Here is a 12,431-nt window from a genome sequence, read left to right as displayed (position 1 = left end):
AGGCAGTCCCCGGGTTACGTACAAGATAGGGACTGTAGATTTGTTCTTAAGTTGAATCTGTATGTAAGTCGGAACTGGCGTCCAGATTCAGTGGCTGCTGAAACTGACCGCCAGTTCTGACTTACATACAGAATCAACTTAAGAACCCCAGGGTCCCCAAGTCAGCTGCTGCTGAAACTGATCAGCAGCTGATTCCAGGAAGCCCGGGGCAGAGCAACTCTGCCTCGGGCTTCCTGTAGTCAGCGCTGGTCAGTTTCAGCAGAAGCTGACTTGGGGACGCCTGGGGCAGAGCAGCTGGGGTGCTGCTGGGTTGCTCCAGTAGTGCCGCTCCTCGGTGCTACTGGACCAACCCAGCAGCACCCCGTCTGCTCTGCCCCAGGCGTCCTGATTCAGCCGCTGCTGAAACTGACCAGCAGCGGCTGAATCAGGACCTGGGGCAGAGCAGCTGGGGTGCTGCCGGGTTGGTCCAGTAGTGCCCAGAGCAGCGCTGCAGGACCAATCGGCAGCGCCCCAGCTGCTCTGCCCCAGGGTCCAAAACAAAAGCCTGGTCTGCTGGGGGGGGGAGGGCACACTAGCTGCGCCCCCTCCCCCTCAGCAGACCAGGGACACGGGGAGCAGAGCCGCAGCGGGGTGCCGCGCCTCTGAGGCTTTGCTCTGGCAAAGCCTCAGAAGCGCGGGAACCCGCCCGGTGCCCCTGGTCTGCTGGAGACGGTCTCCAGCAGACCAGGGGCACCGGAGCAGCTTACGAACGGGGCTTTCTCGCCCCGGAGCTCGCAGGTAGTAATCCGCCACCTCGACCTCCGTGGCGAGAGAGCCCCGTTCGTAAGTGCGGATCCGACGTAAGTGCGGATCTGCGTAAGTCGGGGACTGCCTGTACATCCTTAACACACTGGAGTAGGGGCAGCCTGCTGAAGCAAGGGGTGAATGTTCCAGGAACCATTAAGAAAGGCACAAGAAAACAAGAACAGATCTGTAGTAGGGAAAACTTTAAAAAAGGGTTGGGGTGCTACATAGAGAAACTAAAACCTTAAGATAGGGGGAAAGTACCACCAGGAAGAGGAAACACTAGTAATTTATCTAGAATAAATGGGGGGAAATACTTGGTTTTGTCTACATTCTTTTCTGGATATTATGTGACATACTTAATATATATTTTAAAGAATATGAGCAAAAATATAATGAATTGACTAGCCTTCATGCCGTGCATATTTAAATTAGTTTTTTTACCCTCGTATCTACAAAGGGTAAAAGTATGCTTCATTCGAAGAACTCAAGGAGCAGAACATTGATGACATTTACCATTAATGCCCACTACGAGTCTTATTCTCACCTTGATGCACAAAAGTACAATAGCTACCATTAGTATTAATGGGAATTGTTAATCCACCAAAGTGAGAGTATATTGCTAAAGCACCAATGAACAGTGCATGTGTGCGTTCTTGTTCTTAATCTAAATAAGACTTAACTGGTTCTGAAAAAATAGCCCCCTCTTCCATTCCCTTTGGAAGTACCAGTAAGGATTAATTCACATTCTGGAATGACTAGCTGAAACAATGCTACAACATTTAAATTATTATATTTTGCCAGAAGCGTTGAAATATAGTTCCTATGGTTTTCTTAAGTAGATGGTAAAAATGGATCTGTGTATCCTAATTGCATAGCATTTTGACTTACAAACCATTTTCTTACTGAGCAAAAATTTTTTGTGGGTTTTTTTTTTTCCTTGGGTATAAACGGGCAGTTTCAAATCACATGTATCTAAAACCCAGGTTGTTAGTTTTTTTTTTTTTTTTTTTAAATTAGGCAGTGAGGATAGGAAGCCAAATAGAGGAACTGGATGTAGGGTTGCCAGGTGTCCAGTATTGACGCCTCCTGTCTGGTTTAAAAAAAAAAATCAGAAAATACTGGACACCTAAAATGTCCGGTATTTTCTGAATTTTTTTCCCGCCTCCTTCCCCTCCCGCTCTCCCCCCCCCCCCCCCCCCCCCCCGGCCAGAAGGCAAAAATACCGGACACTTGGCAACCCTACACACTCATCAACCGGGTCCAGCCCTCTTAACCCTCCCCACCCCCACCCCGCACTTACCTGGTTTCGCAGGGAAACTCTCTTCTGGCTTGGAGCAGGAAAACAAGATGGCCGACAGCAAAAAAGCTTCAAAGGCATTTCTTAAAGGGGCCATGCTGGTTTTAATATATTTTTTTTCTCCACTCTTGGGGTTCTTTGTTTCTCAACAACTTTGGTCTCCCCCCTCCTTTTTCTCATCAGAATTTTTTCTCTGGTGTGTGAATTTTTGGGGGGGCAGAAGGGGGGGGGGGTGTTTGGCATGTTTGGTAAAACCATCTGGCAACCCTAACTGGATGCTAAAGGGCTGTTAAGTAGTTGAATAGACAGATCTTAAGAAGCATACTACATTGGAGGGAAGACATGGTAATGGATTCTCTTGCAAGCAGAATCCTATGGAAAGCACTTACAACGATCAACTTTGAAAGAGAATTTCATACAATAGAGTTTTTTTCCAATAAGTTATTTGACCTAGGATAGGATTTTAACAGGGTCTAAAAGCTTGACCAGCTTTAATAAAGTTCTCTTTGCAGGACAGTAATAAGTACATCATGTCTAGTGACACTAGAGCACAACTGAGATTTCTTGAGAAGCTGGATCACATGGAAAAACAGAGAAAGGATGAAGAGGAACGAGAAATGCTTCTACGGGCAGCCAAGGTGAGGGAGTGTCTTGTTCTTGGTCACCCAGAAAAGTGACTGCCTTTTGAACACCAGACATTGAATGGCACCTGTCTCATATTTCTACATTAATTAATTAATTAATTTTAATTTTTATTATGTGAAAGTACATGCAGAAAAGGTATTCTTATTGGGGGGTTTGTTTCTTAGAGATGAATGTTTAGCTCACGTGAAGGCCATAGAGTAAATATCTGTTGCAATTTCCGCACATCTACACTCCAGTCCATTGTGTACTATACTTTTTTTGCCCTAATCTTCCAGAAATAAATGCAAGAACAAAGTGTACTCAGGAAACATATTGTATGATTGTCGATACAGAAATAAACAAATCTTTAAAGAATAAATTTGAAAGATTGTTATCAAAAGGCCATATTTTGGTACATACACATAAAACCAAAACAGTCATTTACTCTACATTCTTAATCTGATCTCCTGTCTTTGTTTCTGGATCTGGCTTGCTTGCCTGTCTCAATACCTCAATGTGTTGCTTCCTCATATTTGTCCTCACTGTTTCTGCCAACGCTCCAGAGCTGTGATGCTTGGCAGGCTGTGTTGCAATCCAGTCAGTCCAATATGTGATCCACTTCTAGCCTGTGCTCTATTGGTTAAAATTATTGGTTGCGTATAAACAAAACGTGTAAATGCGGCACCTCTGTGTCCGCGCAGTCTTGGCTCAGTTTGTGTGTTTTTTAAACAGATAAGTCTGGGGCACATATTCTAGAATCACTTGGGTGTGTTTGGAATTTAGACTTACTAGGAGTCTCACTGTACTTAAACAAGAACAATTTCTTCTTCTCTACTTCCTGTCCTTTTAAGTGTCTGCGGCTGACATGAACAACATCATGCCTAGACTGGACCTGACTGACAGTGTTAGCATCATTTTTAGTTTGAGCTTCCTCCAGGCTAGAACAGAGGCAGCCAGGCCCACATGAAGAGGAGGGAGGCTAGGGGGAGGAGAGAAAAGCCAATCTGGATTGAGGCGTTCACCCCTGGAGCTAAGACGTTCAATCACAAGAGGGAATTGTCACTTATTAAATATTTAACGGATGCTGTGATGTTTAGATGCTAGTAATTTCTGTTAAATTTTTCTCTTACTTTAATAGAGTCGTTCCAATAAAGAAGATCCAGAACAGCTGCGATTAAAGCAGAAAGCAAAAGAGGTAGGACTTTCAAGTTACCATGTTTGCCTTTGTGTGTTGAGGGAAGGTTGGCAGCCCTCTCCTGGCAATTAGGTCAGGGTTTATTTTGCTGTTGCATACCATTTGTAGAGGCCTTGGGGAAGGACAGGAACTGCTACAGGCAAGGGCAGTACTTCAAATGAGGTCAATGAATTACGAGCTCTTTTTAACATTTAATTTTCATAGTTTAGGCCTGTCTAGAAATGGTTCTTTGTAAACTGCAACTATGCACTTAGTAAGAATATAATGTGGGATTAGAAAAAAAAGGAACTTTGAGATTTAGCATCTGGGACTGTACAATAGGCTACATTTTTCCAGGGTAATTGTTCGTTTTGTAAATCTGATACTGCTTATAATTCTTTGGCTGGGAGGCGGTACTGGGATTTAGTTTTAAATGGAAAACGCCTCTGGCTTTTAATTTTCTGGGCCCAGCAGTTTTCTGTTCTGGAATGGAGCCCTTGTTTCACACAGTTCATGTTTAGCTGCAGGGGTTTTAGTTTATAGCTTAGACTGGTTAAGCTTTTACTCCCAGAGGCCTCTGCATAGCAACTGTAGAAATCAACAAATAAGTTCATTTATGTCTGCAGCCTCCTCTCAGTAGCTGACTTTTTACATTTCCCAATATCCATTTCCTGACTCTTCTAGCCTGAGAGAAAAAAGCTCCACTAATTGGAGCTTATTTTAATTGAGCCTTAATATTGGATCTCACTGGAGTTGCCCCCACAGCTACTGGGAACAGAATGAAATGAAAGTACCTAAGGTTGGGGGAGGGGAGGGAGAGTGTGTGTGTGTGAAATTTTTCACTTGACCTACAGATTCTTTTCCCTGCTGAATAAATCATCAAGCCTGTTCACATTTCTGATTAAGGATCTGACAGCAGATGATAATAAAGACAATTGAGGTGTGAGACGTGTGATACAGAGCTGAAGAAATTGGTTTCTATAGTTACTTGACTGATTTCATGCAATTTTTAAGGATCTTTGTGCTAAATTAGAAGTGATTTTTTCTGAGCAACCTTTTTCTTTAACTGTGCCTTTTGAACTATGAAATTTGTTGTTGCTTAACATTGCTGCACTTGGCTCCTAGGTGCCAGCAGCACTAGCAGGTTATTTATGAATGCTTTAAAGGCCCTTATTGTTTGGATTAATGTAGGAGCTGAGGCAAAACAAATGGAAATCCAGTAAAATAGTCCTAAAATCAATGCTCTGGATTTTCACTAGAGTAGAAAGAGAAATGCATAAAATGAGAGAAGGGAGGGCAGACAGGAGAAATTTGCTGTCACAATGTGACTTTTTTTTCATATTGGATTACTGTAGACATAATTTAGAAGGGGGAATGTTAAATTTTCTTCATAAATTGATTCTTATGTCACTAAAATTGCAGCAGATGTATCTCTTCAACTGCTTGTGTGGTTGCGTCCTGATTTCCATTATCTATCTTTTTGTAAATATCCAATAAAACACTGTGTGCTGCAAGTTTTTAGCAAGACTTTAATGCACCATTGCAAACTAGAAGTGCCTGTATGTGAGAGACTGATAGAGTTCCTGGCCATCTTTCCTCCAGTGTGTTGTACAAAAGCCTGAAAATCCTAAATTACAATAGGAAATAAAAATTGAAGACCTTGGATGATATTAGTCCTGAATATTTTGTTCAGTTCTTTTAAAATGACTTATTAATAAACCAACAAGAAGGCAACATGGTAAAGACACTCCACCTGTATTTAGTGCTCTGCCTTCCTTAATTTGAGCCATGTCCTTTAGACCTCTAGTTTGTATTATTTCAAACAGCCTTTGTACCATCTGTCCCATATTTCCATCAAATTTTTACACCCCACTGAATGCTACTCCTAATTATCTCTCCATCAAAAGAATCCAGGGATAGGTTTGCCATACCTCTTTGAATAATAGAGATCTTTCATCAGTGCGAGATTCTGGTTGCCTGCTGCTCTATCATTTCAATGTCCTTTTAAAGAATGAGGAAAGTAGAGCGCCACAAGATTCCAAATGCAGCTCATTAACTCAGCCTAATGAGCTAGGATTTTTTTTTTCTGGACAGATTCCATTCTAGGGCTTGCATTGAGCCCAAGTGCAACCAGTCAGTTCTGATGCTACTTTACTGAATGTCTTCATTTTTTTAATGCAGATGTAAATAGAATCTAAGAGCAAAGTGAAATCAACAAATATCTTATGGCTGACAGCTTTAATCCTGAATTATCACAAAAAGCTGTTATCTCCAAGACTGCTTTTGTTCCTGTCAAACCCTGTATGAAGCCTGACCCCAAACACCTGTGGGCAGTGTTCCCTCTAAGATTTTCCATCCTTGGGTGGGTTGAATTTTCTTTTGGGCAGGTTGAGATTTCTTATGTGCAATGCCAATATTGAGCTAGTGTGGATGTGCACCCACCACTACAAACAAATTGTAGATATAAATATATTAAATAGTCCACAGGTGTGGAAGAAAATATATTAAAACAAGGGATAATTAACAAGATGCAATGTTTGATAATTTTCTTTTTATTTGATTTCATATTAAATAAACACTACCTTTGGCTGAAGAAGTGGGTTATGTCCATGAAAGATCATTATACTACTTATATATATTTTTAGTCTATAAGACCGTTGTTGTTTTTTAAGTTGTTTTAGTTTCAGAGTAACACTACTACCCCTTGAGACCTTGGACCACATGTATCATCATCCTTTCTAACAGATTAATCTTTCAAAGATCTTGCAAATAAGATCTCTTATCCTACAAAACAACTAGCATCACACCTAGTACTTGCTACTTCTGACTCATAAGTGCTCAGAACTCTGCTAGATAGCAAAGATCTGGCCTTAATGCAATACAGTTGACCATGTATTAATTTGTAACACAGGGTTTTAAAAAATCATTAAGTCCAGAGTTTTAGATATCAGCAACACTCAAAATTCTGTTAAAAGAATCCATTAACACAGGAGTGGGCAATATTTTTTGATGGGGGGGCCACTCCTAGAATTTGGAAAGTGGTCAAGGGCCGCATTCCTCCATTATTATAATGGAGGAAAGTGGTCAAGGGCCGCATTCCTCCATTATTATAACGGGGGTCTGGGATGGAGGGTTGGGTGCAGAAGGGAGCTTGTGGTGAGGTATTGGGGTGAGGGATATGGGAGTGAGCTTGGGCAGAGTAAGGGATCATGGACTGGGGTGAGGAGGGGGTGCAGGCCTGGGGGGGTTGACTTGGACAGGAGTGCAGTAGGGATTGCAGGCATTTCGGCTGTAACCAGGGATAGCAGATTGGGATACAAGGTCTGAGAGGGAGTTGTGACCTGAGGAGGGATGTAGGAAGATATGCAGTGTCTGGGAAGGTGTATGGGTGCTGGAGTTGGGGTGCAGAAGGTTTGACTTACATGGGGTAGGGAGGAGAGGAAGGGAAGGGCTGAAGTGCCAGAATAGACTCTAGCTGGGAGACCTTACCTTAGCCAGGATCCCTGCCTTCTACCCCTGTATATGCTATGGGGAGTTGCAGGAGCCATGTTTATTGCTCTAAACTGAATGCTGTGAGTCTGGGGATGAGGCAGGAGGGCCACTTCACATGCTGTCCATTCTGCAAACAGGCATCTGGTATTGGCTGGGGGCGGGAGCAGCATGAGAAGCCTGTGTCCACTCCCTCTAGGCTCTCAGCATTCACAAACACACATGTGGTCCTGCATCCAGCTTTCTGGAGTGCCAAGTGGGTGCTGGGCAGGCAGAGAGCTAGCTGGGGCTCTCATGGCTTGATCTGGCCCACAGATCATCTTTTGCCCGGCTTTGGGGTAGAGGCTGCAGCCAGCTTCTCCATTTGTAGCAAGCAGCAGCTGCTGCTCTTTCTGCTCCTCCGCAAGGGTGAGTGCCCCCACCTTCCCTTCCCCAGCCGATCAGCTGAGCTCCCTGCCTGTGCAGGGGAACTCTGAACCTCTGCAAGGGCTCAGGAAGGGTGTGCGCAGCTTACAGGGAACCTTGTCTGTGGGGCTTTGGAAGCCTGTGAGCAAGGATTCTGACTTTTCCAGACAGCCTTTCCAAAAAGATGAGGTCATGGTGGCTACCTAGAACTGTTTACAGCAGGGGAAATTCCTAAGTCGTTGGATCACAAGTAACAAAAAGTTGAATCATCTATTATAAGATGGCTTGCAGGGAAAAAACCCTATTGCACTGAAAACCTTCAACATCCCTTCTAAGAAATGTTTCCTCAAGAGTAGAGTGCAAAGGATCAGCAGGGTGAGGATGGGTCGCAAACAGTCCTTACAATAGTTCTCCAGAGTTTCAGCTTTCAATTAGAGCAACTTTTTTTTTTTTGAGCTGTTGTGGTGGCAGGAGAGATCCTTAAAATTAGGATCTTTAAATAGTGTTTTCAGAAAACATGAAACAGTTAGCACTGACATGTACTGCCCTATTAATTTCAAAGGGAAAAGCTAACTTAGATGTTGGTGATTTTTTTTTAAATGTTAAGTGTTTTAATTACTTACTGCTCATTCAAGCATGGAAGAAAGGATCACACCACAAAGAGCTACAAAATAGAAGTGAAAGGGCTTGTAAAAATACAACTCCGTTTCCTTCCGTTAAAGGTCCAAAGGTGGGTGGTAGGTCTCTAATACAGTGGTGGGCAATCCACGGCCCATCGGCCCCATGCAACTGTCAGAGTTCTGTGTGTGACCGATAAGACACATTTTTTACAATTTCCCATGCATAGAGTTGCCAGTTTCCACTGATTTCCATCCATGTTTTTTTCTACCAGTATTAAAGTGACACACACCTAAATCAAAGGCATGTGAATTGAGATGCGTGCCGATAGCACACACCATTGACTGAGAGCCGTTTGCATCCAATCAAATCACTTCTGTTCAGTTCGCAAATCCCACAAACACAGTTAGCAAAACTATGCTATTCCAGGAGACCATCTTGATTACGACTGTCTTGCAGCCCATTGAAATGGAGAGCCACTCATGCCCATTGCTGCTCTAACACAAGGGATTTGAAAATGAAACTGAACATCCCTTCGGGAACAGTTGCATGGTTATTTTTCCAAAGTTGGGTCAACACTTTGAAGAGGACTGGAGTTAAGAACTTTGTGTTTTGAAGCCTTAGAAATGGAGGCATTACAAAAGACTTTGTCAAACAATTTAGGCACCCAGGTTGAGACTTTCTAAAGTGGCTAGTCACTTTGGTTGCTTCAGTTTTGGTGCCTTACTTAAGGCTTGATTTTTTTTTTTTTTTTAAAGGAAGTACCCAGCACCCATCCGACTGAAAACTTCACCCACATTAAAAGTGTGATTGAGCGCCCAAAATAGCCAGTCACTTTCAACAATCTTGGCCATAAAGTATTTTCCATACAGACAAGCCAACCAACTTGCTGGGCCCCTGGGCAAAGTGAGGGTGGAGGGCCAGCTCCACACTCCTGGTAGGGGCAGAAGGAAAGAAAATGGAAGCAGGATACCAAGAAGTTGCTCCCTTTGCCTCTTTCTCCCCCTGTACCCTGTTGGAAAGCCTGGTTTCATCAATGTTATCACCTCATGTAAACAGTGTCTCACTTCTACCTTTTGCTCCTAATTCATTAAATACCATCACATTTTTTTTCCATTCTCCATTCTTTCCTCCTTTCTATGCAGCTACATTGCATCTAGAGATGTAAAATCCCAGTTAAAATAACTAGTTAAACTGTTTATTTTGCATCATAGGGAATAATTCTGGACACTCTGGATGCAGGTGAAAACAAGCTGAGGATTTATTGTACACCAGCGCTGGTGGAGTACCAACCAGGGGATAACCTGGAAAGCACTAGTTAATCAAAACATTACATTGAATTATATAGGCAGCAGGTGGGTGGAGTGGAAGCAGTTTCATAGATTCTAGCAGCAAGACTTAATGAGCACATACGCCAATAAACTACAAAAGTTACACAATATCTCTGCCCACTGCCAATTAAATGTCTTATCAATAATACAGGTAGTTATGCCTAATAAGCTAAATAAGCCAACATAAGACATGTTGATGGCAACTTTGTCTGCTGAAATTATGATATGTCTACTGCGGGGGTGATACTGCCTTGCGCAGTCCTTGGGATCCAGGCCTATTATCTAGGGTTAAAGAAGACAGAACAGCTTCCGTGAAGTTTGTTTTGGTACCAGCGGGGCCTTATCGGAATGAGGCCCTCTTGGACTGTGGTTGCCAGGGCGACCAGGGTCATGATAGCTGCTTGTTCTCTGTTCCCAGGCCTCAAATTTAGGATTTGAATGAGCGTTCTTAGCAGAATACCATGGACTGCCTCAATTTACCCCTACATGCATCATGCCGGGGGTGGGAGGCAGCTGGACAGGAGCTTACTCTGGACAGGCTGGAGCACACCCCAACTGTGGTAAGCCTGACAGTGTTGGGTGCCAGTTAACCAGTTACTGGGCTCACCTGGCAAAAGTGATGGTTAACAGGTAACCAACTACCTGTTTACAACCCTAGTTGTATCCTCCTCTTTGTCTTTTATACAATACCAACATATATTTCTATAAATGTTCACCTGCCATCTGCCCAGCATTAGCCCAGGAATTCTTAATTAAGGGAATGTGTGTTTTTTACAATAGATAGAAAGTTGGCAGGGAGTTTTGAAGATTTTGGTCCCAATGGTGAATAACATATACATTCAGGGTTAGCTCTGATACAATAAAACAGTTTTAAAGAGATGTTGAAAGTGAATCCAAAGACTTGGGCAATGGGCATGTGCTGTTATAAATGTTGCCTTTTCTATGGCACTAACCTCACTCCTTAATCTTCTCTACAATAATATCCACCTGTTTGCACATGAGTCTCAGAGGGGTAGCCATGTTAGTCTGTAACTGAAAACTTAAACAACGAATGGTTCTGCAGCACTTTGAGACTAACAAAACAAGTAGCTGGTATCCTGAGCTTTCATGGGCACAGCTTGCTTCAGATGAATGCTTTGTCTAGCTACTCCACACCAAATTTAATCCTTTATTTACTCTTCCCCTCCCCTTCTCCCAAATGTGTCAGTAAATTATCCCCTATAGAAAGGGCACATTCCTCTTCGGGTTGCTGGTAGGCACGCTTCAAGCAATTTCTTTATCCATTCAAGAATTTTGTGCTTTCTACTACGCTTAATAATCTTGCATGTTAGCCTTTTGTGGACGAGCATTCCCAAATCATGAATAAATTGTTCATGCCTTTCCCTCTCGTTTGTTACTTCAGGCATATGGGGTATAAATCACCTTTAAAAAAAATCTGTGGTGCTTGTTCTTTAAATATTTAATATTTTAGATATTTTTCTGCCCCTCCCCATTCTATTCCAGGCTTGTTTAAATTTTTTTCTTGCCTAAAATAAAATGTGAAAAAGACTCTACATCTTCCCCAGATGATGTGTTCTTAAATATCTCTGACTTGTCTCTAGAACATTAATATAATCTTTTCCAGTGTGACTTAAATAGATGTACTGAGTAGGAATATAATATGAGATGAGAAGCATAAACTACATGTAAATGGAAAATTCCAGTGGGTTTGTCACATGCTGTGGTGCTCATTGTAAGTCTAAATCTAAAATCTCATCTTTCAGGCTTTCCCGTCTCTTGCCTTTCCATAATCTTCTGTGTACCATGGGACCTTGAAAACTGTAATTCTTTAATTCAGGGGTTCTTATCAAAATCTGATGTCCCACATCTTAGTGTCTCAGGGATGAATGTCCCAGTATTTGGTTTGATTTCCTCATCCTCTTTAGTTTAACCTGAAATCACTGGCAGCTACTGTACCATTTTTCAGAGAGATAGCAATAGGAGAAAATATAATTTATTTAGCAGTAACTAATATTTGCATTTATCAGTTTCAAAGCTAGTCTGACTCTATATTTCCACTTCCCTTCATGTTCCTTCCTTACCTCTGTTCTTTTTATCCCCACCCCACTCCATGCTCTACAACTCTGGTTATCAGTTCCCCTTTTACAGATTCACTCATCTCATTTAAAAAAAAGTTTCCCAGTTTTCTGGTTACCTTCCCTTCTGCTTGACTTTGCTGATGCTGTGCAACATACTGCCCCATCTTTGAATTCTCATTCTTCCACGCATTCCTCTTCCCAGCGATGACTCTCTAATTTTCAAAGCTAACTCATTTTCTGTCCATTACCACTTATGTATTAGTAACCCCTGCAAAAGATAGCTAGGAGCTGAAAACAAGGAAAAGACATCACAAATGTCACCAGCCAGCTGTCAGATCTTCTAGTAGCAGCTGGACTATGGTTTGGGATCATAGCTGTAGTAATTTGATTGAGATCTGGATTTCAGCATTTCTTCCACCATCCCCTCCCCGAGAAGTAGGATATTTGTTGAAGCAAATTTGACTGTGAAACCAAAACTGAAGTGCTAACATGTCCATACAGCTGAAAGAAATGAACATTTGTATAGGATGCAGTGTAGGGCAGGTACCACAGTGAATGGTGGAGAGCTGTTGTTTCAGGAAAAAGATGAGTATAGGTAGGTGAGTACAGTTTGTTCCAGATTGCTAGGA

General features: G+C 42.4%; 1 protein-coding gene across 2 annotated transcripts in view; it reads left to right on the top strand.

Moving 5' to 3' along the window:
- The window catches only part of TAF4B (TATA-box binding protein associated factor 4b), a 122,368-nt gene that overhangs the window by 61,759 nt on the left and 48,178 nt on the right, over positions 1-12,431 (top strand). For both annotated transcript variants that reach the window (XM_089776284.1, XM_075920812.2), the window contains 2 exons: positions 2,596-2,721; positions 3,846-3,902. In XM_089776284.1, coding sequence (XP_089632410.1) covers positions 2,596-2,721; positions 3,846-3,902 — 183 coding nt within the window. The remainder of the gene's footprint in view (positions 1-2,595; positions 2,722-3,845; positions 3,903-12,431) is intronic.

The sequence above is a fragment of the Pelodiscus sinensis genome, chromosome 2, assembly GCF_052426305.1.
Source record: "Pelodiscus sinensis isolate ZL-2025 chromosome 2, ASM5242630v1, whole genome shotgun sequence".
NCBI classification, from domain to species: domain Eukaryota; kingdom Metazoa; phylum Chordata; order Testudines; family Trionychidae; genus Pelodiscus; species Pelodiscus sinensis.
The sequence above is the reverse complement of the archived record's forward strand: the minus strand, read 5'-3'. Positions and strand labels throughout refer to the sequence as shown.